The sequence below is a fragment of the Melopsittacus undulatus genome, chromosome 19 (genome assembly GCF_012275295.1).
Source record: "Melopsittacus undulatus isolate bMelUnd1 chromosome 19, bMelUnd1.mat.Z, whole genome shotgun sequence".
Classification (NCBI taxonomy): Eukaryota; Metazoa; Chordata; class Aves; order Psittaciformes; family Psittaculidae; genus Melopsittacus; species Melopsittacus undulatus.
Window position 1 is genome coordinate 3023703 of NC_047545.1, and position 27967 is coordinate 3051669.

Here is a 27967-nt window from a genome sequence, read left to right on the forward strand (position 1 = left end):
CTTTTGGGCAGTTTGGAGCCAAGCTGGATTTTCTACACAGGATTATATTGGGCAGTGATCAGTGTTGTGTGTTGATTGGCCCCAGTGGCTGCTTTGTGCCTAACGTGAGTCACTGGGTTTTGCTTCCAGAGGCTGGTGCTGTTCCTGGCACTGCAGGCTTCAGGGGATCTTGTAGAATCACAAAAACCCTTGTGCCATTTCTTCTTTTTCCCTTTTAATAAATGAAGAGCATTAAATTGCTACTAATGGCAAGTGAAATTCTCTCCCAACTGAAAAATCATCATGGTGAAAAGTTGCTGTTTGTCCTGTCTGTGTCCACCGGTGTTCAAGTAGTGAGCTCTGCATGGTCTTTGTATCCCACTGTTCATATTCCACTGATGCTGCAGTGGCAATAACAGAGGCTCCAGGGCTTGGTGGAGGCTGGAATGGGAGTCATACATTGCATTTGTGCTGGAGTTAAAGGGATGGGTAAGAAAAACCTAGAACCATAAGAGGTCTCAAATCAATGTTAAGTGTCTTCAACTCCAAAATAGCCAAGCAAACTTGGTTTTGAAAAGGTAAAGAATCATGTTTGTCTGCTCTGACCTTGTATAGCAGGTTTATCTGTGGCCAATGGTCATGGTATTACACCCCAGAAAATGGGGTTTATCGTCGGAATTCTGACAGACCCTTAACTACAGCAGTGCCAGCAGGCACCGCTCTAATATTAAAAGCAATTTTGGCTTCAGCCATGTGTTCACAAACAAGTGACATTTGGGAAGTGCAGCTTTAGATTGAGCCTCCATGCTTACATTGTTAAGCAGCGTAGCGTGAAATTACTGAACAAGCAGCACTGAGAGCTCTGAGCAAATCTGGGCAGAGAAAGTTGAAGTGTGGAAGGAGCTGCCCAATTTATTTCCATTGCACTTGCTGACACTTGCCTGTTCAGAGGTTTCTGCTTAATATTGCCTAAAGCACACACTGCACACGTGTTAATTAACCCTTTGGTGCTTTGCTCTGGGGTTCCAGATGAGGTATGAATGCTGTTACACTGCAAGGGCAAAAGGTTTGTTTAAATCTCATTTGAAGTTAAACAGGATCTGAATGAAATACCAGCCGACTCTGTGCACTCAGACTGGGAAGAATGCATGGAGCAGAGGGGCTTCCTGGAGTGTGTGAGTTTGGGTGAACTACTGCAGGTTTGCCAAGTTTAAGGAACGGCTCTATTGACTGCAGTGATTGCAGTGCTCTCAGGCACGAGCAGACTGTCCTGCCCCACATCAAAGCAGGATTTCTTCTTCTTGTCACGCATTCCTTTATAAAGTTCTCAAAGTCTCGAGTGTGCAGCACTCTGCAGGGACATCCTCTTACTGCCCCAAAGCCACTTAGAGGAATCACCTTCCAGCCCCTTTCCTGAGGTTAGCAATACAGCTCTCATGTCCTGCCAGCACTCCTGAGACTGGGGACAAGGTGAGGTTCAGAATTAGCCACTTGTAATGTTCTCCTGGACATTGTTCTGGGGATGAGACTTGGATTGTGCTCCACTGAGAGCAATGTAAGTCAATGGCATAGCATGAGAGAGAGCTCACATAGGAAGGTAATAGCTCACCTCAGAGAAACATGAACAGAGCTCTGCTAATTGCCTGCCAGATGGATGAAATGTTCTGCTAACCACAGCAGAACCTGCCTGGGCTATAAAAACACATAATAACCGGAGTGAAGTTTAAAGATCAGCTTCTCAGGCACTGGTTCTGCTCTAATTGTACAACAAGGATGAGCATTAGCACAGGAAGGAAAAGCGATGGCTGCAGGGTTGTGTAGGAAGATAATAGTGGGAATTTGTGCTTGTGTCTGTGCAAACTTGTAACCAGGATGAACAGATGCTTAAGAATTCCAGTAGAAATTGCTTTGGTGAATCCTGAAGTGAAGGAACTGCCTGTCCAGGTTGGTGCAAAGCTTTTTGAGAGCCTGGTGGGAGTTGTGGAGTCTCTTTCAGAACTGCTTGGCAGAATTTGATGGGAAGGAGCTGGAAGGGGACACTGCGAGGGGGTGTGCTCGTGGGGTTCACGTCCTTAGGTAGAAGTTGTAACCATTGCTGACAAGTAGCCTCTCAATGTAAGAACAGACTGACCAAAACATCTCTTTGATTTGCTGATCCTTCTCATAATTGCTTTGCTAGCCTCAGTGCTGAGTGCTGGGATGTGACAGGCAAAAGTCATGTCATCTCTCATGCTGGATATAAATCCTCAGCACTGATTGCTCTCTGTTCCCAGCAAATGTCAATCTCCTCCCATTCAGAGGAAAGGTATAACATCCTCCTTTGCTTCAGGTTTCAATGACATGGTGACACACCACTGGGAAATAGATGCCTTGCATACAGCTGGACATTGTGCCCAGAAGTCTAAGAATTACCAGCTCTTTAACTGTTATCCCATTTATTGTCAATGTAAATGTCTCCACCTGTCCTCAAGGAACCTCGTGTTGCAGCTGACTTCTTTCCAGCCAAGGTGACTTGGAGGCCAAGCACAGCTTGCCTCTGCCACCTCATCAGTGTGAAAGGCTGTGGTTGAACAGCACATCTATCAGTGCCTTGTCTTGGGATGGGAGAGGGACCTTCAGTTAATCATGGGGCTCCCATAGATAATCCTGGTGTGCTGTCACTAGGTCTTCCCAAATACGTGATGGGAATTCACTTTGGCATCCTTCGTGGATCAAACTTGGGAATGCTCTTTTTAGGATACAGCGCTGTTTGACCAGCATGGGTATTAACCTGTCACAGTGTGCAAAGCAAAAAGAGATGCAGAAGGAATGAGTTAAACTTATTTTAAATCCCAGATGTAATTATAAACTGCTCAGGACTTGATGCACAGTAACTGGGACGTTGGCACCATGGGCTGGGGTGACTTGGGGCCCCTTGCCTCTGTCTCTGCTCAGGGCTTGGGGTAACCATTGGAACACTGAACTGAGAAGGTGCTGGGTTTTAAACAGGTATTTGTTAAACGGATGAGGCCCATTTATGCTTCTCAGCCTAATTTACTTTTGCTTAATTACTGCAAGGTGTAAAACATGATCTTGACATTTTGAATGCTGCTTAATAATGACTTTGCCAGGCCAGGCTGACTCTCCAGGAGCCCATGATGGAAATGCTGGATCTCTGGGATGGAAAGCAGCCCTGAACCCTGGAGTCCTGATGTTGCTGGGCTGCCACAGTCTCCCATTCTCTCTCTGCCTCGCTAACCCTGTGATTTATCGTGTGGAGGTTGTGGTGTGCTTTGTGGCTGTGGTAAACAGCGACATGAAGAATGTGCTCCCTGCAGCTTGTTCATTCAGCTTCTCTGTCGCACAGGAGACCCTGATAAAGTGTACCAGCCCCAATCATTCATGTGTCAGAGTGGAGGCTTAAGGGTCGTCTGGCTTTGGGGCTGCTAGTATGGCAAGGCCATCAAAAATCCCTTTTAAAAGCTGCTATGGATTGTGCTTTCGTATGCAGCTGGTGTTGCTCCATTGGAACTGCTTCAGGGCTGACACATGGGGGCATAGATAGGAAGAAGGAAGAGCAGTCTTACATTCCAGCTAAGAACAAATAACTCGGTTCTGTTCAAGAACTGCAGAAATGGTGATGTTAGAACTCTGCAAGGCAGTGTGAAAGCATAAAGAAGCTGTGAATGGACATTACGCTTTCTCATCAGGTACCTTTCCTTTTTGATGTCCTCTGCAGCAAGTCCTTCAGTGTACTGAAAGGCAACGCTTTTTACCCTTCTGCCTCTTCACTTTGTGCATGAAGAGCACTTTAAAGCCCACTTTTTGTTACAGTGCAGTGGGAGTAGATTGCTTATGAGCAACCTCTTTTATTGTTTAACTCCATTTGGCTTCATTACTTGCCTTTCCTGATAGTCCATGCTGCTGATGGCATTTCCCAGCTTGCTTCCCTGGTGGCAGTTTGCAGTTTCAGCGTTTTCCTGGGGCGGCTCATAGCTGGGTGCTTCAGAATCCTGATGTCTGAGGTTGGGATCTTGCTTTACCAGGCTCTTTAACTGCTTCAGAAATACATGCAAGTGGGTCTAGATTATTACAGGAGAAAGACAGAAGCGCTTCATTTGGGGTGCAGTTTTCAGAGGGATCTAATCAAGACACTGATACACAACCTCTTGCCTCATGTATGCATCAAACCTCCCTTGATTCTAAGTCGTAGCATTTAGAGTTGCAAAAGATGTATTTTCAGCTTTGTATCCTTTTGAAAAATGTTGCTGTGGAATACTTGTTATTACCAGGGCAAAGAATTGGATGATGTGCTAGAAGCAAATCTGAGGTTGTCACTCCAGGTATCGGCACTTTGTAGTCCACCAAACATAATTATTCATGTTCCTACAAACTGCCTCTAGACCTTGTTTGTCATCTGTGGGATCCAAAATAGTGGATTTTACTACCTCATCTGTTGGTTTACAGATGTAATGCAACACAGCTTGCCTTTCTGTTGAAAAGAAAGGAATAAAAAGCAGACGATGAAACCAGAGGATAAAAGGATATCTTCAGTCACTTAGCAAGAATCGTCTTGTGTGCCTGTCACTTCAGAGCTGTAACTCTTCACCAAGCCATGTCAGTTCATGCTTGCTGAGCGGTTCATGCATGAGCCCAGGGTGCTGACCTGCAGCAGTGCCATGGGGTGGTCAGGGTAGGCTCCTCTCACCAGCTGCAAGCCTCATGGTGTGGAAGAAATGATACCTTGGGATAACCTCAGAGTGATGTTCACTATAGATCACATCATAACCACTGGATAAAAGTCTTACTTTGTTTATCCGTTGTACTTGAATGAGTGTCACAACAGAAGGGAACTAATACTTCATTGAATCCCCTTCTTGTAGTGCTGCTGAGAGCACTGAATTTCCCTCTGTGTTCTTTCAGCCTTGTCTGAGACATGTATATAAACCAGGACCCCACTGAGATGATCCCCTCCTGCCCCACCGCTGTGGTTGTGTTTGTCTTGCAGGGATGAAGATTGCATATGTTTGATAGATTTGGGAGTATCTACAGGTATAGGCTACAGAATAGGAAGAGGTAGAAAGGAATTCTGGTGGAGGCTGCAAAATAGCTGTGCCAAACAAGAAAAAGCCAGCTCTCTACCCACAGAAATCCACATGGAACGTTATGGAAGCACATTAAGGAAGCATGCAAGGAGAAGTCATGCCTGCAGCCAAGGACCAGGGGGAGTCCTTGGAAATCTTTCCCTAATTGTTTTGTTTATGAACCTCTGTAGAGGATTTCCAGTGGGTTTCCTAATGAACTGGTTTGTTGTTGAGACTCACGGCAATGCTGATAATTACACTAGAAACAGGGGGTCAAGACTCATCTTCTTTGCCACAAGCACTCCCAGTCATTAAACACACAAACTACGCGGTTTAGGTTTTTCTCCTTCTTCTCCAAGTTTAACTCCTCACACACTTGCAGAATCCCTGCTGCTCATGTCAGGCACGTCCTTGGAATCTGAGTGCTTTTGTCGCTTCTGAAAGCTTGGCTAGCTGTGAGAGCATTGCTGTGCAGGAGAAGTGGCTTTGGGCTGAGTGGGAGGAGAATGAAACTGGAGCCTGAACTAGTTTATTCTGTCATCATGGCTGAGTATTGACTACATCTCAAGCACCACGTCTGTCCTGCACTAACAAGTTGGATAACTGTTCAGGAGTATTAGACTGGGAGGACTTTGTGTTTCTCCCAAAAGCTGCAGTTCTTGCCTTGGCCTGGAAATGTATGGAGAGCAGCTTAGGACTAGTGTCGTCTGCATTAACAACGTGTGTTCCCATCCGACACAGCGGGAATTTCTTAGCTGCCTTTTGCATGTAATCATCTTTCTTTCCCAGCAACTTGCTTTCAGGCTTCATTGTTATGAAAAAGCAGATAGGAAAAGCTTTAAGCACAGATTTTTGTTCTGGCATTTAATGATGCCATAATAGTTGGAAGAACCTCAACTTGGAGTGTTTCGGGGGTTATATATTTTAATTCCCATTAAGGCAAAGTGGGAGGCTACTGGGTCTTAACTGTGCAGTGATCCCTGCTTCCATCTGAATGTGAGGGGGTTTTCTATGAGAACCAGAGGTACCAATTGAAATACATCATTTTGGTGACTATTTCTACATAAGGAGAGGGTTATTTTGCATTAACGTTTTATGTGTTATGGAACAGATGGGGTTCAGTTTAGTGTTAATAGCTGGGAAGTGAGGGAAATAGCTGTACAAAAATGATGCTGCTGAAGGCTGAGGTTGAATGAGGCTGCATTTTTCCATCTATCATTTGATTTTATTACTTGGAGGAGACAGTCTTTTCATTTGCCTGCTATTTTCTATAGACTTATTTGTATTTTTATTAAAGAAAAACACTGCAGAGAAGATAATGGTTACACATCCAGTAGCCACAGATTTCCCCCTATCATTCTCGGAGTTCTAATTGAAGAGACAGGGCTCCTGGTGTGGTCAGATGTTTTACCACAGTCTCCAATTTTGGGTAGCAGAGAATAAAATAAGCAGAGGAAGAATGTTGGGTTTCTGTGTTTGAAAAGTGCTTCACTCTGCGTTTTCTTACGGTATGTGAGCTTAGATTGCAAATTGCCTTTACATGTCCTTATCCTGGCTGGTTAATAGTCATTAGCTCATGAGAAAGGAGAGGTGAGGCCAGGGTAAGTCTTCAGAAGGTGGAACACATTAAGTTCTTGCAGATTTGGTGAATATATGGAAGCTCTTCTTTCTGTTTTGGGTCTGAAATCCCCTGGAACTGAAGGCAAAGAGCTAACCCTAAAGCTGTTTTGATTTTTGCCTTGTTTTCCACCTTATTTTCAGGACTTGCAGCCAGTCTTTGGAGATGCCAGCTGGGAATATTCTGTTGTTTGCTCTGTTGCTGAGACAGCCTTGTGGTTCCTGAGCACTTTGTGGTGCTCTGCCTAACAAATGGGGAATAACAGAGAAAAGATGGAAAGATACTTCATTAGATCTCAGAGTTCGTTACATTTCTCACTGGTCATTTGTATGGGATGGGTCTGTCCTCCAGCTTGCCATTTAGTCATGCTCTGTGCTTTGGGTGCCCACATCACTCTTCAGTCTTTCCCAGGCTGGTGAAATTCGTGTGTTTATGACGACAGTTAAATACTTTGAAAGAAATAGAACTCTGTATACAAAAGGAGAGGCAATACATGGAAATGGGTATCATTGCCAGGGAAACACAGGCTTGCTGCTTTTGTCTTGCTCTAATGGAATAAAGCAGGTAATTCATTGCAAAGGGAATTTCTTGCCCTTCTCTCTTCCCACAGTCTCCTCCTGATCTTCTCCCATCTCCTCCCTCTCCCACCCCTCACACACACGTGCACATTCCCTTTTGCAGCTGTGGGAAGTGTCTGCTGTATTAAGTAGGATTTTGCTGCTGGGTCTGAGGGAAAGGTATGGAAAAATACCTTGACCATTATGGGAATGGGAATGTGACACAACTGCAGCGGCTGAGGAAATATAGCAGTATGGTCTGGAAGAAGCCCCAAAGGGAAGAGGCTTTGTGCATTATTCATGCTTGCTAGCATGAAAGCAATAAAATGAAATTAAAATTGAAATATAAACATACATCATGTTAGATTTGTGTGAGGAAAAGAACTTGGCTACTGCAGGCTCCTGGAGATTGCAGCCCACAAAGGCATTACTCTGACGAGCATCCAGATAGCTCAGCGTGTGCTTTCCTGATAATCTCTGTATTCTTTATGTTTCTGTGAGACTCTTAAGCTGTTGGTGCTTGGAGCTGTACTGGAGACCTTTAGCCCTGCCCGACTTGGGATTTGCTCCACTTGATTTGAAGGCATTGACACAGGTGTGCTGCAGCGTGTCGATTCGAGGGTAGGATCACAAAGCAGGCTATTGCCCTTTTAAGCCATTTTTCATCCTTTGTTAAAGGCAGAGGAGGTCAATCTCCATAGCTCATCGATGATGTGTGCTGTGGGGTGCTCTCCTGTATTCCTCTTTGTAGCAGTGCACAGGTGCTTTGAAAACTTCTTAAGGAAAAGTGATGGAAAATGTTCTCAATACAAATCCCTTAAGCCGGTGATGCCGGTGAGAAGCTTCTGCCTGGCCAGGGCTTTGAAGCATGGGCACCATGTGTGTTCCTGCTGGTCTTTGGCCAAATTGCATTCGCAGCCATTCTGTCCCACATTAGTTTTCATTAAATGAATTGAGTTTTCCTAACAGTGCTGTCCATAAATCCTGCTTCCCACTTGGCACACTCCCAGGCTGAGCAGCATTGAAGCAGCCAGTGGTCCTGTGGGACAGTAGATGAGGAGTCTGTGGCTTTCAGTCACCAGAAGGCTTTAGCTTACTCTGACCTGGTGTTGATGTGTGGTTCTTTCTTGCAGTGTACATGCCGCAAGGACATGGTGAAGATCTCCATGGATGTCTTTGTGCGGGTTTTGCAACCGGAACGTTACGATTTATGGAAACAAGGAAAAGACATCACTGTCCTGGACCACATGAAACCCACAGCTCTGACTAGCCCAGAACTGGATGCCTGGAATGAGACGAAGACGGAGTTGAAGACTAAACTGCTTCGCAGGTAAAGAGAAAAGCCAGGAAGAAAGAGAGCTGTGCCTGAGCACTGTGCTGGATTTCTGTTGGTAGGAGTTTCAATGCTGTGATTCGTAGCTTGCAATAGCTCAAACTCTCCTTTTGTTTTGTTTGTTTTGAGCAATTCCTCTTGTGATTTTTCTTGGGTAATGTGCTCCCTCATTGTTCTGTTTCTGTTAACTGTTAGAGAAGCACGTGTTCTCTGAAAGTAGGCCACTGTGTGCCCCCTCACATCTCATCTCTTAGCCTGCAAGACAAAAAAATCTATAGGAAACATTTATAGCTTCACTTATCAGAATGCAGGAGGACAAAAAAGCCCCATCGGTTGCAAGGGATTTTATGCATGCCTTTCTGTGCTTCCTTTGATCTCTGTATTAATTTTCTACACGTTGGTGGGTTTTGTGTGTTACAGCATGCTGGAATTGAAAATTTGGCATGCTAACCTTTTACTGTTGGAATCTTGCTTTTATAGGATAGGAGATGAGGAAGAGGACAACAAACACCGGTATGTGACTTCCCCCATCAACTCTATGACTTCATTCTTTTCCCTGTCAAGTTTCTTAAAACAGTCACTCTGAAAGTGTTTTTTGCTTCATTTTTTCATGTCTGCTTCCTTAAGGGGGCACAGAAAATCCTTGGGCATCGAGGTTTCCCATGCTGCATCTTGGGTTTGTGTAGTTTCCTGAGGTCTTCTCTCGCATCATTAGAGGACTCCAGCGCTCTCATGCCTGTTCTGGTTTTCCATTCTTGAGTGTACAGATTATCTGCTGAATTGGTAGTGGTGTGTAATGGTGAGCTGGTTGTGGATAAAGCTAACTGCTCACCAAAGCAGATAAGGAAACACTGCTGCTGTCTCAGACAGTGGACTTGAACTAGAGTGTTGTAGACATAGGCTGCCAGTGGGAGAACTTCCGTTTGTCCTCAAGCTTGCTTGAAAAATGAGACTATATTCTAGGAAATGGCATTGTCATAGGGCTTTAATGTACTCAGATGTAAAGTGTGTGCCCATCCATATGTTGCCTTACCCTTCTTTTTTACATCGTTCTCATTCCTGCTCTGCCTGTTACCCAAATGCTTGCAGTGTAGCACATAAGCTTACTTCTTTCTGCTGTCATCTAGTATTTGTTGAATTTCTGGGTGTGAGTGTTGGCAGTGTCTGGGAATTGCGCTGCCTTATCCAGATCCAGTATCACTTCTTTGAAATCCAGGGAAAAAAGCTATACTTAGACTTTAGGGTTTTGGGACCATCTTTGATAGGGACTTTGAGTCACAATCTAAAAACTGTTGACCTAGTAATTCGATGATAGCTGATTTATTTAGGCATTCTTGCAAAGAATAAGGTAACATACCAGCTTCTCTAGCACTGGAGATTGTCTTCCAGGAGTTTTCACCCACTGTGGCACTGGACTGGTGCTCCTTTCTTTGTCTTGCCTTTTCTATGTGAAATGATTCATCCATTATTTTACAACTGCTGCAGTGGGAAAGCCTGTTCCCTGCTAAATCCATGCTCCAAAAGACATCATAAATACAGTATTTGGCAGGTAACTCGCTCCACTCCAGAGGTTGTATTGCTGAAAGGTTTTCAACTATTCCATCTATAGTGAGCTCCAGGAAAAGCGGGGCCGTCTCAGGGTCAGAAGTCGTGATTTATGCTCTGTAGGCAGTGGTTCTCTGAACTCCAGTGGGGCCCTGCATCTTTTTCTTCCTCATCTGGAAACTGGGAATCTCTTTACTGCCTGTGGCTATTAAGGGTTACTTAGATGTAATGTTTGCAGTGTAAGGTGCTGTATGAACACAAGGATTATTTTCCCTCATTAAGCCTGTGACTTAGCAGAGAAAATTCTCTCTTAACCTGAGCCTATTGCAAAAGATCCAGGTATTTATTTTTCCTTATCTATCTATTGTTTCCTAGATTATTTCAGTATTATCCCGAAGCAGTTCTGAAATGGTTGCACACTGCTTAGCAGTAGTCTCTCTCCTATACTTGTGTCTTGGAAAGACATAATTTTACTTGGAAGACTGACTGTTCTCAGCAGGATGGACTTTACTGGAAGAATGGGATTCACCTCTGCCCAAACCTCTTCACAGATGTATCTACTTAAATTAAGTTACTTTGTGGTCTGATCTTCAAAGAGAACAAACGCTGCTTTTTTTTGCCAGCTCTCTTGGAAAATGGAGCTTTTAATCTCTGCAGAGAGATGTGTTATTTCTTCTCTAAGGTCATTCATCCTTAGTTACCTTGAAAAACTCAACTCCGTTTACTTTATAGCCTCAGCAAGAGTCTGGTTTAGTCTGGTCCACAAAAAGCCCAGTTCTGGTATGCAGATTGTCAGCTACAGAACAGCTTCATTTCTGGAGTGTACATCCTTCAGTGTGCACTTCTGGAAGCACACTTGCTTTCAATGATTTGCTTTTTGCCTCTCTTCATTTCCCCCCAACTCCAGAGTGAGAAGAGCACTGCAAAAAGATCTTTTTTTATCTACCGGGAGTATAAAGCTTTGTGACTTTTTTTTCCTGGTATTTCTACATGGCAGGAATAAAACACACACACTTTACTAAAAATAGTTTCTAGCACTTGATTCTGCTCCAGTGCTTTCTTCACCAGCTATGGAAAGTTCCAGCTGCAATGGGAAAGTCTGACAGGTTTAGCTTCTCCTCCCACCTTGCTTTTCTCCCTGGGAGAAGGTGGTGTGTTCTTAGACTATGGGTGAAAAGTTGATCCTTCTGGGTTCAGCTCTGTGTTCCTGCTGATGAATGTCTTGCAAAGTTCACATCTCTACTTAGAGGGCTACCATATGGGTAGAGTCTGGTGATTATAAATGGCTGTGCATATTCTGTACTATTAATTCAGCTTGGGTTGAATTTCCTTCTTCCTTCTTCACTGGCTACCTGGTGAAGGGCTCTGGATTCCACTGTGCTCCAAACCTAATGAGCAGGGTGGGAGGTTGGATTCTGGAGTGTGGGGCTGATGAAAGCAGCGTGGTTGTGTTCTGCACTTGGGTACAGGGTGGGAGGTGCAAAGCCATGTGGAAGATGCAACTCTCAAAGTTTACTTTCTTCATAGCAGCCTAGGGGGCTGTTTGGGATTTGGGGCTGATAAGGCCCTGATGTATTGGCTGTCACTGAAGGGTGCTTGCACGATTCAAGGCTTTAGTTTTGCCCAGTGAATTGGATGGGGCTGGGCAGGGGCCTGGGAGGGGACACAGCAGGCACAATGGGCAAAAGGATGTTCTATGCCATAAAACATTACACAGCGCAATAAACGCTGGGGTAGAGAAAGAGGAAGTGGGGTTGGCTTCCCAGGGGGCTGTTTGGAGACTGGCTGAGCATTGGTGTGCCTATGGGAGCTGGTGAGTGGGTTTCCTTTATGATTTCTTTCTCTTTTTATTCTTTTCTATCTCAACCTACAAGTTTTCTGGCTCTTGTTCTTCCTCTTTTCCCCTCCCTGCCCCACTTGAGCAGGGGGAGGGAGGGAGTGAGTGCCTGTCTGTGTGGGTGCTTGGCTCCTAATGCAGTTCCTAACCAAAAGACATTATCCTGCGTTTGGTTTTTGCATTGTGGCTGCTGTAATCTCCTCATCTCAGTGGAGCTGACTTTTAGAAAGAACAACATCACTACTGGCTTGTTAGTATTAGTCTGATCATATTAATATGCAATTTTCTTTTAGTTAGACTTGTTCATAGGCCTTGGACCTTGTGGATTATACTACTGAAAAGTCACAAACTGCTTACTGATGATGCTATAAGCATTCATTATGCTGTGTTTTTAGAAAGTGGGTAATGCCTCAGGGCTGGAAGGTGATGCTTTCCAGCAGTTTACCAAAGGGGGAAGCATGTACAGAATGAGAAGAGACGATGGAATGGAGGCAGAGGATTAAAGAAAAATTTATAACAAGTTCTCATCTCTATTTTGAACTACAAGCAAAGCAAATTTAAAATACAATTAAAATCTTTCTAGCTGCAGCTCTGAGCTTACATTAGTAATGGTGGGAAAAAGCTCTTTGGGAAGCCTGGACAATTAATAGCTGCTGTGAATGGGTCATAAATGCTGTGTTATACAAGGTTCATCTGTTTCCCTTCAGATATCTGTTTTGCCCTGTAGCTACTGTTAGCTACCTTGTGTTTTCTCTCCAAAGAAGGTCCTTTTGTTTTGTATTCAGCTAAGTCACTGATTGTTTTGTATATTGAAGGCTGTTCTTTTATGTCAAATCGCACTTCTGTTCTTCTAGGTCTCAGCGAAAAAGAAGTCAACCCAGAAGACATAAGACAGAGGATCAGAAGTCTCTTGGAGATGTCATGGCTATGGAAACTGCCTTGGAAGACGTGAAAGTAAAAGAGGAACTGAAAAGGGGGCCAGACCTAGAGGAAGAGGAGAGAAGCAAAGTGATTGAGGGAGAAGGTAAGGGCCCTGCTCACTGATGGCAAATCGCTTCAGTGAAGAATTAGGGCAAGCTACCTCTCTAAAACACATTTGTAAATTACTTGTCTGCTGCTCTTTATTTCTGTTGAAATAGTAGTGGAATCTTTCCCAATATTAAAACTATGCTCACTGAAATACACCATCATTTACAACAGCCATTGATTTTTCCCCTCTTTTTAAGGATTCAGTGCAAATATCTTTCTCAGCAGGTCTTGCAAATTCTGCCCAAACTATTCCAGGTTTGTAAAGCACATATATTAGGGGAGGAATGTTTTAAAATATTTCATAGAGAAACAAATAAATATATTTTGTGTCCTACTCTGAAAAGGAATGAAAAGTGTGCTCCCTTATGCAATTAATCTTTCCTTCTCTCCCTCCCCATTTCCCACAGAGACTGAACCAAATCAGCCTTAGGTTGTGTGGGATCCAGAGCTGCTGCATGAGTCCAAGTTGCAGCTTTGGTTTTCTGAAGGCTTAGCTGAAGGAGGGAAGTTTTTCAGCTTTCTTTGCATGGCTGAGGTTAATACCAATCCATGACAACTCCCAGTCCTTCCTGATTCCTTCTGCATATGGATAGTCCAAAGGTCTGACCTCAGCCTTGGAGGCTGGAGGCTTTTTTTGTGATAACCTGGAGGCTCTTCTTGTGGTACCTGTTTTTTTCCTTGCCTGTGTAGGAAAGGTTGCAGTTCTTGCTGGCAGAAAGATGCTTTCTCCCCCTGTGGTGTGTGTGGTCAAGTTGATGTGTCTGTGAGGCACTCTCAAGCATTTCATACACACTGGCAAATTCATTTTCATCTATTGTATATATCCATTATTTGTTTAGTGCTTGAAGAAAACTGATGCTGCAGACTGTTTAGAGAACCTTGATAATGATCTGAAAGAAGATCTGTGGAAGCTCTGGGACAAGAATTGAGGGTTTTGTTCAGTTCTAGAGTCTTTTTGCTAGACAGTGGATTTTCTCTTTTCATGAGAAATAAGGAGTTTGAAAATCATTGTTGTACAGAGCAGGAGTGGCACAGTGCAAATAGTTAATTTCTATTGCCCTAAGCTTGGAAGTGTCAGCAGTGTGTTAAATTGTCTCTTGTACAAGTCTAACAGCTGGTGCTTGTAATAAATGGCCCGAAAATGCTGATATCCCTTCAGAGACAAGAGATAAGTGACGGGGACAGATCTGAGATCATTAGAATGGCAGAGGAACAATAAAGGCTCTGTTCTAGCTGACTAGGTTCCAAATCATACACTTAGACTACACGTTAAGAGGTCTTCAACTGTTAGCACAGGAGGGAAAAACTTATTTTCAGCACCATTGCAGAAAGTGTCACTAGAACGGGGCTATTTGCTTTGCAGTTTTGGAGGGGTCTGGTGCTCAGTGTGGCTGTGAGCAAATAACACAAGGTTCTTCATGCAATACAACACTTAAATACCAATGAGTTCTCTAGTTTCCTACATCCTACTGTCTTCTCACAAGTCTATTACAGTTTCATCTTGACACCCCTTCCCCTCAAAGGGGTTGTACACCTGCAAGTTCAGCAAGCTCCCTGTAGCGTTTCACATTGTCCCTAGACAAGCAAGTCTTCTTACTATGAAGCATCATCATACTACTGCTCTGCTATGTGTGTGTGTGTCTTCTTCAGCAGCAGGGCAGCTGGAAGGCATTAATCTTTTAACCTACCATATCCATTTGTGCAAAAAGGTCCCTTTCATGATAGCCAGATAGGGATTTGATATGTTACCTTCCTTTTTCCTGGCTTTTAATTTTATGGATTCGCTTGTAAACTCCTTCATTCACCTTAATGCAAAAACTTTGTTTCAAAGTTCTTCACACCAGCTGCTGTCAAATTGCCCATTTAGAAGTCAATGAAGTTGGTGAATGGCTTTTGTTTTGTTGCTGGGTAGAGAGTTCTCGGAGTGTACAGGGAGTGAATCTGATCTGATTTTGTGCGACTGGGGAAACATCCAATTTGCCTTTCATTCAATATTGTTGTTTCTCTAAGGAAATTCAATATTCCTTTCTCTGTGACAGAACAAACCGGTTTATCTGAGGGACTGCCTACACAAGTACAGCGATAACTATTTGGGCTGGGCTTGTTCCCTTTCTGTAAATGAGTGTAAATAAAATCATCAGAGTTCTGGATTGTAATGAAATGGAGGAGATTTCAACAGGGATTTTAGCACATTGTGTGGGATTATTCACCTTCTCTTTTCAAGCCTGTCCTCCTGCAGCCACCTCATCACGTGTGATGCTTGGTCTCGTTTTCTGTTCACTGGTTTGGCTGGTCAGCTTTGGCCTGGCTGCTACTGGAGGAGTCTCAGTAGGCTGGAATTGGTCATGATTAGGGTGAATGGTCTTTTACCATCAGCAGTTTTCCTCCCCATCCTGTTAGAGGGAAAATTGCCCTTTGCAGAACTCTCATCTAATCGTAGCATCTGCAGGTGAAAACCAATCTCTTATGAAATAAATTAAGCACTGGCATCTGCCTGTGGAGCATCTATTATTCACTTCCCTTTGAGTGAACTAATAACTTCATTCATGAAGTGAGGGAAGTGTTGGGCAAAGGGGGCATCCATCATTCTAGATGGAATAAGGTGAGATGTGAAGGCATTTCCTGTCCTAACTTCGCTCAGTGGCTGGTAGGAATTCTAATTGCTGCTGTAAAATCAGTGTATAGGGGTCCTTTAACAGATTTATATTGGGAAGATAGGCAGGAAAGGCTTTTATGGGTCATTACTGCCTCTGGTAAAAACACAGAGACGTCTTATCTGTTCAAGAAGTGGTTTTGTTGTCACAGCCATGTAAGAGACCTGCAGTGCTATGCAGATAAGCTGAATGACAGTAAGCTAGGAGAAACAAGGACAAACAAGGGTGCTGGAAAGGATATCTCAGTAACCACTGCTGGCACTGTGTCTGTAGTGGGCTTAGCTCAATGCTGTACTTGAGTTGTGCTTTAAAGGCGTCTTTTAAAACGACTTTACAGTGGAAATCTTTTGGTAATAATGATTCAGGTATCTTTGTTCAGTTCCCCATTTCCTAGGGCTGGTGAATGCATTGACACGCAGTGATGCTCAGATAAGAGCTTTGCTTGCACATAGAGGGAGGAGGAAATGGGGGTGGCTCAAACACTGGAGCAAACTGGTGACTAGAACAGTGTGTGCCCCCTTATCAGCCAGAAACTTTGGAGCACACCTCCTTATACATGTAGATCTATTTTTCTTTCTATTCTTTTTTAGTATTTAGAATTTTAGATATCATTATAATAGAATTGTTATTTATAGCTATTCCTGTGCTCATCTCTTATGTCTGTTATAAAACATACACAAAAATAGATATTAAAAGGATGAGGGAAAGATGAAATAAACACTATTTCAGAAACGTATTTTATTTTATTAACGGGTCAAAAATATTTTCTTCCTGCAGCCCTTTGGAGGGTTTTGTGCACCCCATTTTGGGGACTGCTGAGGCAGAAAACTTGAAATACAGAGTGAGGGAGAGCTATGTGGGTTTTGGCTTCTTAAGGGTTTCTTATGGGTTTAGATCTTTTTCCTCCAGGCAACTCTGCCCCAGTCAGAGATTCCATAGAAATGACACGGGTCTTGTCTTTCTAAAGTGGGCTTCTCTAAGTCAGGGCTGAAGTACAGCAGAGATTGTCTACAGGTGTCAGTCTGCCTGTTTGAAAGGAGCAATAATACCGGGATGGAATCTGTTAGCTCAGAGTTGGAGCTTTTTGATGAAGGGAGGAAAGTACCAAATGCCTGGAGCTGTTGGTGTATGAAGCTAAATGTTGCCTTTGTCTTGAAACAGGTGACTGCAAAGTGAAGGCTCGTCCTCCAAAGGTGAAAGGGGAGAGGAAGAGGAAGCACCTTTTCCACCAACACCAGCACCATCTACAAGCGCCTCCTCCTCCTCTGCAGCAGCAGCAGCCACCGCTGCCACCACCTCCCGCTGCCCAGCAGCCACTGGCAGAGGGTGAGACATCGACAGCACGGCCACCAGTGCCCCCAGCAGTGCCCACCTCCACCGCAGCAGGGAAGAGCTTGTCTCCAACTCCCCTCAACATCATCCAGCCCTTGGAGGCACCTGTTGAGGAAGATGACTTTAAACCTCGGCCGATCATTCCCATGCTTTACGTGGTTCCGCGGACCAAAAAGGTGGTGTTTGACAAGGAGCGCATGTCCTGCCAGCAGGCCTTTGAGCAGTTTGCCACGCAGAAGAGTCCGAGTTGGCAGGAGCCTGCAGTCCCTATGGAAATCTCTGGGAAGGAGGAGGAGAATGTAGAAGCAGAAAATAGAGAGGTTGCTACAGAAGTCAATGATTTACAGGTACGTGTGGGCAAAGAGGGAACAATAAGATTTGCTGGTTTTAAGCAACCACTTGAGGACCAAACTTGGAAGGAGAGGATGACTTGTGCTTGAGCCTCCAGTGCAATGATGTTGTGTTGGTGAGCCGGAGTGCTTTTAGTGGAAGAGGTGGGTTATTTTCTCACTGTTCAGTCCGTTGTTGCATTGATGCTAGCTGATAAATCAAACTTGTTATTGTCTGCAAAAGAGAAGAGGATCAATTTTTGTTGCTACAATAGTACAGATACTACTGAAATGATCACCTCAAGCACTAGGCAGGAGACCTCTGCTGCTGCAGAGCATTGAGTTCTTGAGAGTGGTAAAACCAAACAGTCCTCAGGGGAGCTTTGATTGCACCAACCTTTTAATAATTCTTCTCTATTGTTTTGGACTTCGGCAGCTGATGTGCTTTACACTTCTCCAGCATGAGCCTTATGCTTCCGAGTGTTGGCCTGCTACGTGGTGTTGCCTAGGGATCTTTTCCATCAGGAGATCTAGCATTGGAAAAGTTGGCAGAAAACTTTTCCATGGACAACCACAGTTCATGACACGTAATCTGTCTCGGGCATCTCTTTTCCTTGGGGAGTACTTGTGTGAAGGCAGTTTCCAAAATAGGAAGGAGGAAAATGTTTAGGACTTAGCAGCAAGTCGGAGCAATGTGATGTAGCTCTTGTTTTCCTACGTGGTACTGCTGAAAGAGCCAATGGAGTGGCAAAGCAGTCAGGATTTGTGGGGGCAGGGAGAGATGCACACTGCTTTACCAGCATGCCACAGAGCCTACCTTTCATGTCACTGTTTCAAAGACATAATGGCTGCAGATTTGAGAGGCAAAAACTGCTTTGCTCTGCTGCCATAAGTACCTTCATTTCTGCTCACTCCTGTCTAACATGGAATGCTTTTGGATTTCATCCTTAATGCTGCAGCGCTGCTGCTTGTCCTCATGTTTGTGAAACAAAGCACGTGGCATTGTCAATCCCTAGTGCAAGGGAACTCTCCTGCGATGCACTCAGTGCCTTGCACCAAGCAGACTGTGAGCCCTGTGGTTAGGCTGTGGTACTTAAAGTGCTCGCTGTTAGAGGGGCAGTGGGTACAGCACAGTGTGACTATGCTTGTCATGAAGCACACTGTAATGTTTTAGTTAAATGCTTCTGGTCCTGTGCACTCTGTGCATCATTTCTGTGCTACAGTTCCTCTCTGTTGATGTGATTGATCAGACTTCATAAGCTAATGGAATTGGCAGGCTTGAAGCTGTTGGGAGGCTGCTCTGATTTTAAGCAACACTGTAGTTTACCTTTACGTGACATCTCAAGAGATAGCATTGGCTTTATCTACCACAATAATTGGCTCACAAGGCTTTATTGATCGCAGCCAGAGGCGGTGAGCAGTTTGCTGTGTAAATTCAAGAACCTTTTCTGACAAGGATACAGCCTCTGCTGTCCTGTTCTGTCCTTTGCTTGCCAAGATGTTCTGGGGTTCCCATCGAGCTTGTTCTGGTTTGTTACAGACTGCTTCTGCTTTCTCAAAAATGAAGATGGAGATAAAGAAGAGTCGTCGTCATCCCCTGGGCAAACCCCCAACCCGCTCCCCACTGTCGGTGGTTAAACAGGAGACCTCGAGCGATGAGGGTGAGTGCACAGGAATGTTCATTGCACGTTGAATGCTCCGATGTCTTGCCTGAGATGAAAAAGTGCTGAAGCCATTAACAGAACTGGGTGGCCTGAAATGTTTTGTGTTACACTTAATTGGTAGAAAATGCAGCATGTTCCCATTTTGATAACCCAGTTGGAAACCGCATCCATGGGAGGTGTCCCTTCTCACTTCCTACCCCTTTTTTCCCTCAAGAAGATGATTTTGCTTTTTCTTCCAAGAAAAAGATTCTGCTGGCTGCAGAATGAGGCAGTATTTTGGGCAAAAAGGAAAAAAAATGAGTGCAGAGAAAATAACAAAAGTAAAAGCTTCTTTTTGGATATTGCATTAAAATGAGGTCTGTTCACCTCCTAGGGTGCTGGAAGTTAGGCCTGCTCGTAGGTATATTGGGAAAGTGAATTCTAACTTCTGGTTGGCTTTTTAATTGATGTGAATGTTGGGGTCCAGCTTTTCTTGGCAGATTCAGAAATGAGAATTAGAAAGTTGGTGCTTAACTGCACATCCCTGGTTTTCGTTTTTCCACATTCCAGTCACTTAGAATGCCCCAACAGTCTGGATGAAGTGGTGTAATTTACCACTTCTGGGTCTGGCCTACATTATAAAGTACTCAGAATATAGAGGAGTTCCCAGTAAGAAGCTGTTGCATGTTGGGGCAGGTACATGAAGGTGTACCTGGCAGTCCCTGCATTCAAGGTACTTACAAGTTCCTCTTCAGAGGGACATCTTCCTTCTTCATTTGCCTTTAGAGAATATAGCCATTGATTTTGGTGAGACTTTTGTGTAGGAAGGAGCTATTCTGTACATGCTTAACTCTGTTTCCTTACCAAGGATGCTGCATTTGATGTCTTCCATATGTGGAATGTGAGGCAGTGAAAGGCAGTTGAGACTAGCTACCCTGTTCTGGTGTGAGACCTTGCAGCAAACTTTGTGCTGGAGGATCCTCATTAGAAAGATCCTTTTCCCTGTTCTGACTTGTTGGATGGTGTACAGGGACCTTGCTGCCTGACTCAGGAGCAGCTTTCTGTGGAAGCTGGTATTTCTTGAGGGCTGATTTACAGCACTGTTGGGCAAAATCTGATCAAACATATTCTTCCCTTCCCAGCCTGGGAATAGCAGCAGCTTTCTTCACTCCCTGCTTTTTCAGCACTAAGGTAGAAGGATGAGCTGGAGGCTGTAGCAAGGAAGAGTGAGCATGGAAATGAAGGGAATGCACATGCTGCACTAGGATTCAGTTGAGACAGATTGTTAGACTTTTCTACTTGCATGTAATTTGCTTGAAATGTAGGAGCCATCCTGAACGCTGTCACCTAGAATCCATCCTGGAATGAGGGAAGGTGGTGATAACACACAACAGTCATTTCCTTTTTCTCTCTGTCTGTCACTCTGGATTAGGCTGTTACATTGATTTCACTGGTATCATAAATCCATCCCTGTCTCCTGATGTGCCTTGACTAACATGTGGTTTGGTTTATACTACAAGTTCCTTTTATCCTTCCTGATAACCTCAGAGCCTGAAAATCTTAAGAGGGAGGTAGGAGTGAGGAGGAGCCTTAGACTTGTTGAGAGCAGAACACTAACTACGTGCTTCCAGTAATGTACAGTGAAGCAGTGAACTCTTTGGTTTAATGTGCTGAGCTCTAGGGATAACGTCGCACTAAGATGTTTTGAGCTGCCTTGGCTAAAGCTGATCTTTTGGAACCTCTGCAGATGAACAGCGCTGCATGAACGTTCGTCTTGGGTGGAGCATTTCTTGAACACTTACAGTGATTCACCATTCCTTAATAAGAAATGGCAGGAAACATGGACTCCCAAACTGACACAAATGGATTCTGTGGAAGTTTCATCATAAAATGCCAAAGGCCTTTTAAAGGTTTTATAGAAACAGAGAATTAGCAAAGCAATTAGCACAGGCGGTAGCTATCAGAGCTCTGGCAGGAGAGGAGTGGTGATGGATGCAGATCAAAGGCTTAGTAGGGTGAACTGATGAAAGTAGCTCTGAAGCAGCTGCAGGAAAGTAAAATGAAAACTTGAACCCAAGGTATCTCCTAGCCAAGATCTATGTTTGCAGAAACAGGTATGGGGTACACTTTGGGAAGGTGGAAACAGACCTGCTGCTGACTGGTGGGAATTGGGAGCTGCATTGTGTCTTCCAGGGAATGCAGCTCCCAGTTGGAGAAATGAAAGGAGGATTTCCTGAATCACACATTTTGAACTTGGCTTCATTAAAATGATGTAGTAGGTTTCTACAGCCAGAAAGTGGAGAGTTATGAAGGCATTAAATCTGGATTCTCTTCCTCCTTCTTCCTCATGGCTGGTTCCATTAGGTCATCAGTGTCTCTCTCTTGCCTCCCCTCCCCGTAAAGTGGAGATTACATCAGTTTAGGGAAGTATTTGAGGCATACACATGGATGAGTTGAATGCTCTTTATTGCACTGTGTGTTGTCAACACATGAGCTGTTTGATGCTATCTTGCTGCACATTGTCTCTCCTGTCTCCGCACTGGTCTGCATCTGCTGACTGTCCATGATCCTTATTTTCTAGAAACATTTCCATTTTCTGGAGAGGAAGACATGAGTGACCCGGAGGCTTTGAAATCGTTAATTTCCCTCCAGTGGAAGAATAAAGTACCTAATTTCCCAGCTGAAAGGAAATTCAATGCAGCCGCTGCCCTCAGTGAGCCGTACTGTGCTGTCTGTACCCTCTTTTACCCCTATAACCAGGTAATTCCTGATGCTGCTCAGGTGGCCGTGTCCATGGGGGGTGCTGCATGGTGGGGACTGGCTAAGTTATGGTGCACACCTCTATAATAATGAAATAAGACTCAAAGGAGCGTGTTTGGATTTGGCTGAGGCAGTGGATGGAGCCTTCGTTGCTCTCTTCCCTGGCTTCTCTGCCTTTCCCTGCTTTCATTTTTTAACTCCCATTTAAAGAGCTTTGCACTGCACCCACTGTTTGATGCAGAGAAAAGATGCCATATCAGGCATGTGATCACTTTTGTTTCCATCTCCCAGACTTCTGAATATATGCAAACAAGCAACAAAATACGAACTTCCTGAGGAAGCACATACATCATTTCTTAGAAACTACCAATATGCTTTGGGGTATATTATGAGCAGGAAGGCAAAATCTGTCAGATGAACGACTTATTTGTTCAGTTGTGTATTGATTTGTTCTTGCCTGCTTATAGAGCCAGATCTGGTTTTGTGTGTCATTAGGAATACATGCTTAGATGCATATATATATATATATATATATATATACATATATATATATATATATGTCTTGGAAGCTTTTCCTGAGAAAATCTGAACCCCCCCACCCATAAAATCCTGTGGTTTATTACACAGACTGAAAATAAAATGCCTGTTCTGGTTGCTGGATGTTTTATAATGGTTGTGAGGAAGACTGGGTACAGCTAGCCTGGTTTCATCTGCTGCTTTTAACTTGGGTCTCCTACCAGAGACCTTGAAATGTCCTTCAGGAGAAATCCTGGTGGGAAGAGGATGGCAAAAGAGGGAGAGGGAAAGGGAAGGTCTTGCTTTTATTGATAGGTTCCTCTTTTTGTGTTCGTTGGTGTTTCCAGCTGCAGTTTAGGAATTCCTGTTTTCACAGAAGAAAACCAAGGAAGGCTTCTCCTTATTCTGATGCTTCTTTGAGCTTTCAGAATAAACCACAGATCCTCAGTGTAGGCCTAAGGAATAGAGGGGCAGGAAAAGGCAGGGCTGGGGGTGTGCATGAGAAAACAGGTTTGAAGTTCATTATTGGTGCACTTTATGAGAGGGGATGCTCTGATGTTAAAGTTCAAACTGGGACTAGGAAAGAGGTGATTCCATCTGATGATGTTTTCTCTTGAAGTCCTTACAGATGGATAAAGAAGCTGTCCCGGTCTCTGTAGCAGAGACCTCCTCTTTCGTCCACCTTTCCAAGTGTGGACAGAAGACCAAGCCTCTGATCCCGGAGATGTGCTTTACCTCAAGTGGAGAAAACACGGAGCCGCTTCCTTCAAATTCCTATATTGGAGAAGATGGAACCAGTCCGTTGATATCCTGTGCCAAATGCTGCCTGCAGGTTCATGCTAGTGAGTGCTTCCTTCTTCACCAAAGCGTTTTGGGCACTAAGAAACAAGTTTCTTTGTATGTTGCCTAGATTTGAATTTCTTCTTGACATGCTTGCCATCCCTGTCACTGAATAGTGATTCAGCTGTTTGATCTTGACAGATGGGGGATCTTATTTGACTTGCATCAGCTGGAATTACTTTTGTTGTTCCCATTTTGTAGTCTGTGGGTCACCATGCAGCTTGGCATGACTGTTGCTTTTGGAGAACTAGAATGCAACTGTTATTTCTGTACTGCATTTGTGATTGTGGTCACTCTGGCTCAGGTGATGCAGAATGAGCATGAGGACAAAGACTGCTTTCACTGTACAAACTGCAGTCTCTGTAGTGATCTGACCAGAGCTGCTGCATCTTGTACACCCATGTTTTCAATAGTCCAGTCTATCCATATGGTTTCAGTGGCCAAATTCTCTTTAGGGACAGAGGGATGTGGGCAAGATGTTCACCTGCAGTCTCAGACAGGGTGCAGAGGAATTTAGCTTTCTGTTTGGGCTGTGTTCTACCCTTGAGGACAGGATAGAAGTTAAATCTAGTCTGATGTAGTCTCCAGTGTCTTGTTGCTTCCTTGTTGCTGTTTGTACTTCTAGACTGCAATATCCCTTTGACTTTGCTGCAGAGAATCCATTTGCTTTTATTACAGGATTGCAGTGTTGAGGTGTATTGTGGTTAAGCTGGCAGCATGCTGTAAAACCAGTTGGCAGCCTGCTTGTTCCGGAGAAGTGCTCTCACCCAGCTGTGCTGGGTTACACCGGGAGCAAGGACGGGCAGAGAGGAAAGATTTGTGGAGGTTTCTGGACTTCTAAGGTGTTGGCAAGTCCATAATGAGACAGGGTTGAATCTGCTTTCTTGATTCACCGTATGATGGAGAGAGACTTCAGATGCAGCAAACAGCTGTGGATCCATAGTATTGACTTTTTTGGAGGTAATGTTTATCTGGTTAAGTGGATGATTTTTATATATCAGGTTCTTGTGGCGATCTCGGTGCTTTCTGAATAACTTTTTGTGAGATGAATTCAGTCATTTGAAACTCATTCCCACCAGAAATACGGTTGGTTTTGTTAGCATAGGTACAGGCCGTGGGCTGAGCTTTGTGGTACTTAGGATGCTGACCAGCAATTTGTGATATGTTTAGTTCTCCGCTCACTTTGTGAGCTCATGGGAATTGTGTAGATCCACATCTTCAAACCTATTTTTGTGTCTTTCTCCCATTGCCTTCAGTGGCAAACCTCTTTGTCTTGCTTCCCTGCCTTTATAATGGGTATAATACCACTTTCCTATTTTGGTGCTGCGGAGAAGTATGTAGGAGGATTTGGTGCTTGCGTTTTACAGTAATAAATGCTCTGTAAAGTCAGATGTTTCTAACATTTAATATAACTAGAAATTAGTTTAAATACTGTTAAATATGTGAAGTATATGTATTTAATTTCTTTGCAGTATTACCAGGTTTGTGTTTCCTCATAATACCACTTAGCAAAGATGACTGCTTCAATCAGGCTAAGATTCACTGGTCTTATCTGTTTTAGTGTGTGAGTGCATTCTAGCAGTAGCAGCATCACTCCTGAGCCCAGTTCTTCCCTAAGGGGTCAAAGTACTGCTGTTGTAGCCCTTACACAAGAGGGGGGGGGGGGAATGCTGAGGGTTACCTGTGTGTGGTTTTCTGGTTTATTCAGTTTTAAGGCTGCTGGTCCCAAATTCTTCCCCTATTCCCAAAAATGACTTTCCTTATGCCTTTTTTTCTGAGCTTAGACTTGAATGTAGCGATTCAAATGCTACACCTGATTCCAAAGATGCTTCTGAGTTGAAAAGTCAAAGTCAATTCTACAGCTATATTGGCACAACTCTGAAGGCTATAACTTGGTTTCTTTCAGGCTGTTACGGAATACGTCCAGACTTGGTGAATGAAAGTTGGTCTTGCTCACGATGCTCAGCCAATGCATGGGCAGCGGTGAGTGTCCATCCTCTTGAGACAGAGATGGGGAGTGGGTGGGTACAGGTTGCCTTTGTGTGGTTACCTGGGATAGACAGACAGTGTAGAAGAGGCTGTTGGTCCAGTTCTGAAAGAGGTTTTATTCCAACAGGAATGTTGCCTGTGTAATCTCAGGGGAGGAGCTCTTCAGATGACCACTGATGGGCGGTAAGTTTTCCCTTCCATACTGCATACTTCCATTTCAAATCTTGTAATGCTGTGAATTTGGCCTTGGTGCTCAGTGTAGCGGTTAGTTTTGGCTTTATGGAAGTAACTGCTACTCACTGACTTGACAGGATGAGCTTGACTAACTGTCTTCCACTGTGCACCAGGCTTCTCAATAACAGAGGTTAGCGTGGCTCTGAACACTTGTTGAATTTGGTTATTTCTCAGAGAAAAGTCTCTTCAGAGAATGTTTAGTTTCATGCAAGATCAGATGCATAAGAAGGTGGATCCCTGTTGTTCGGAGGCATTTACTGTGTGCAGCCATGATTAACAATCAGTTGATAATGTTTTCAAGGCTGCCAACCACCATAAATATGCCTTGATACTAAGGGAGTCAGAGAAATGTTAAATGCCCTCTTGAGTATTTAATTCAAATAATGCTAGACTCTGATTTGTCCCTTCACTTTTGTTTTCCAGGTGGGTCCATATAATCTGTGCTATTGCTGTCCCTGAGGCCCGTTTTCTCAATGTAATAGAGCGTCATCCTGTGGATATTAGTGCTATTCCAGAGCAGAGGTGGAAACTGGTAGGTGTCTTCTATCTGTCGAGAGTGTGAACAAGAGCTCAAAAGAAAAAGGTTTTAAGTAGGCAGCTCAACATTATGTGAGGTCACAAAGTAGTCAAGATTGGAAGTGATGTTCTCTCATTTCCAACAAGTGCACCAGGAAGCTGAATCATTTGGATGTCTTCTGAGGTACTGTCTTGATGCTTTGGCACACAAACAGGTTGTGATTACCCTTTCCTCTCTAGGAGTGTGCTATTATGCTGGGCAGAGCCTAGGACACTTACCTACATAGCAGTCACATATAGACTACCTGAAAACTTCATTTCCTGAAAGTACTGAATAGTGGGTGTGTGAAGGGATAACTGGGAAGAAGCTGATGTATTGCTCACTTGTTCATCTGTAGTTTGATTTGTCTTTCTTTACAGCATTTCTCATTTTCTATCAAGAAATATCTTTTAGAAATGAATAAACATTTCTTTTTGACCATGACTGCAAGGGGAGACTGCAAAGGTTTTAATCCAAATCCAGCTACAACTTATTTAGTTGTATAGCCTCATCTGAGAGATTAGTAATGGATGATGCATTAGCTCAAAGCAATTAATCTTAACGTTAGTTAATGGCCCATCACTATAGTGTGTTATTGCAAAATAAATTGTGCTTTTGCTGCTTTTTTTTGTACTGAAGTCAGCTGGGTGATGGTTGGGAGTGTGGGACAGGAAGGTGATGGAGCAGTGATACATTGGTTAGCATTGATGTATTTGTTAACTGTGCAGCTATTTAGCCCAGGCAGGCCAGGCAGGGCCTGGATGAGAGATTAGGAAGAATCTCTCTCTGCTTCTGGAGTTATTTCTCTGTTGTGCAAATGGGTTTTGTACACAAATGTGAATGTAAAAAGCATTCATTATTCAGGTGGAGTGACAGAGCAGTGGGATGTGAAAGGGATAACTCTTGCAGCAGTGGTTCTTTATGGATCATCTGACATTTCCAGCATGCATCCTCTTCATTACAAGCACTTGTAATGATGAACTTAAAAATCCTTTTACACAAGACTCACTTGTATTGCTTAATGGAGCCTCATAAGAAAACATGACTTAATTCTTTAACTCATCTGTGGCTGCCTTACAGCCCTATAAAGCTAGGGCAATATTAATGGACATAAAACTCTGGCTTCAGTCTGCTCTGGAGTGTTGGCTATACCATGCACAGTCCTGCTCCACATCTTTCTGTTTCATTCCTGAATTAAAGCTTCAGTTTTGTTCATTTCTTTTCATTGTGTTCCATTTTCCTCCTGTTTTCTTCCTGTCTTGGGGGAAAGGTGAAGAATTTTTATTTGAAGTACTTTGACTTACACACTCCACTGATGTGATTTACAGGCAGACTCAAGTTCAGGTCTTGGTCTTGAGTTTCTATCAGCATGCCAGTGAGTAAAATGTCTTGTGCCCCAGCTGGCTCAGCTGTAGGGATGAAGAAAGTAGACTTTCAGTCTAATTACTCTGTGTTCAAGAGCATCAGTAGGCGAGTCCTGTTGCGTTTAGTCTGATTACAGAAACCTTTCCTCTCTGTGTTGGTCTTTAGTTGTGAGCACCATTACAACATGTGTGCACACATCATCAACGTCAGTTGAAAACCATTTGTTGGTGGTGTCACCACATACAATGTGGCATTATAGAGGGAAGAAAGCAAATAAATTATCTTGAGCTAAAACCGAAATGGGTTTTAGAGTTCTGAGGTTCGGTAAAGATGAAAGTAGAATGCATTTGGATGGCAGAATGTAAAGGCAGTGATGCTTCCAGCAGCAGCACTGGGGTAGTGTGTGGAGAAGCACACAGCAAATCTAAACTGGATAAGATTGTGCAGAGAAACACACTCATGAGCCGTTGTGGAGAGTTTTAGCATTCCCTATAGGAATTTTGGAGCACGAGAGGAGTCCGTGGAGGAGTTGGGGGGTGTCTGATGTGGAGGTGTGCAGCTGCCTTTAGGAAGATAAATTGAAGATGACTAAGAGGTGATGGTGGTGCTGGACCCGATGCTTTGGAAGTGACAGAGTTGCTGCAGAATGAGATGAAATTGGAGACATGGCCTGTGCTGAAAAGATGGAAAAGGAGGGAAGGAACAATGGGGATGTTGAGGAAAGTTGAAGTGAAGGGATGGAGATAATGGAGGAAAGAGGGGTGGGAGTTACCTTGATTGTTTTTCTA

General features: G+C 43.8%; 1 protein-coding gene across 2 annotated transcripts in view; it reads left to right on the plus strand.

The window, feature by feature from the left end:
• Positions 1-27967, plus strand: part of KDM4B (lysine demethylase 4B) — a 75981-nt gene that overhangs the window by 39079 nt on the left and 8935 nt on the right. Inside the window, exons 9-18 of one of the 2 annotated variants that reach the window (XM_034070860.1) lie at positions 8351-8547; positions 9031-9063; positions 12787-12956; positions 16777-17294; positions 18817-18937; positions 21501-21679; positions 22815-23037; positions 24942-25018; positions 25152-25207; positions 25682-25790. In XM_034070860.1, coding sequence (XP_033926751.1) covers positions 8351-8547; positions 9031-9063; positions 12787-12956; positions 16777-17294; positions 18817-18937; positions 21501-21679; positions 22815-23037; positions 24942-25018; positions 25152-25207; positions 25682-25790 — 1683 coding nt within the window. The remainder of the gene's footprint in view (positions 1-8350; positions 8548-9030; positions 9064-12786; positions 12957-16776; positions 17295-18816; positions 18938-21500; positions 21680-22814; positions 23038-24941; positions 25019-25151; positions 25208-25681; positions 25791-27967) is intronic. The other variant, XM_034070861.1, reaches the window with a different exon arrangement.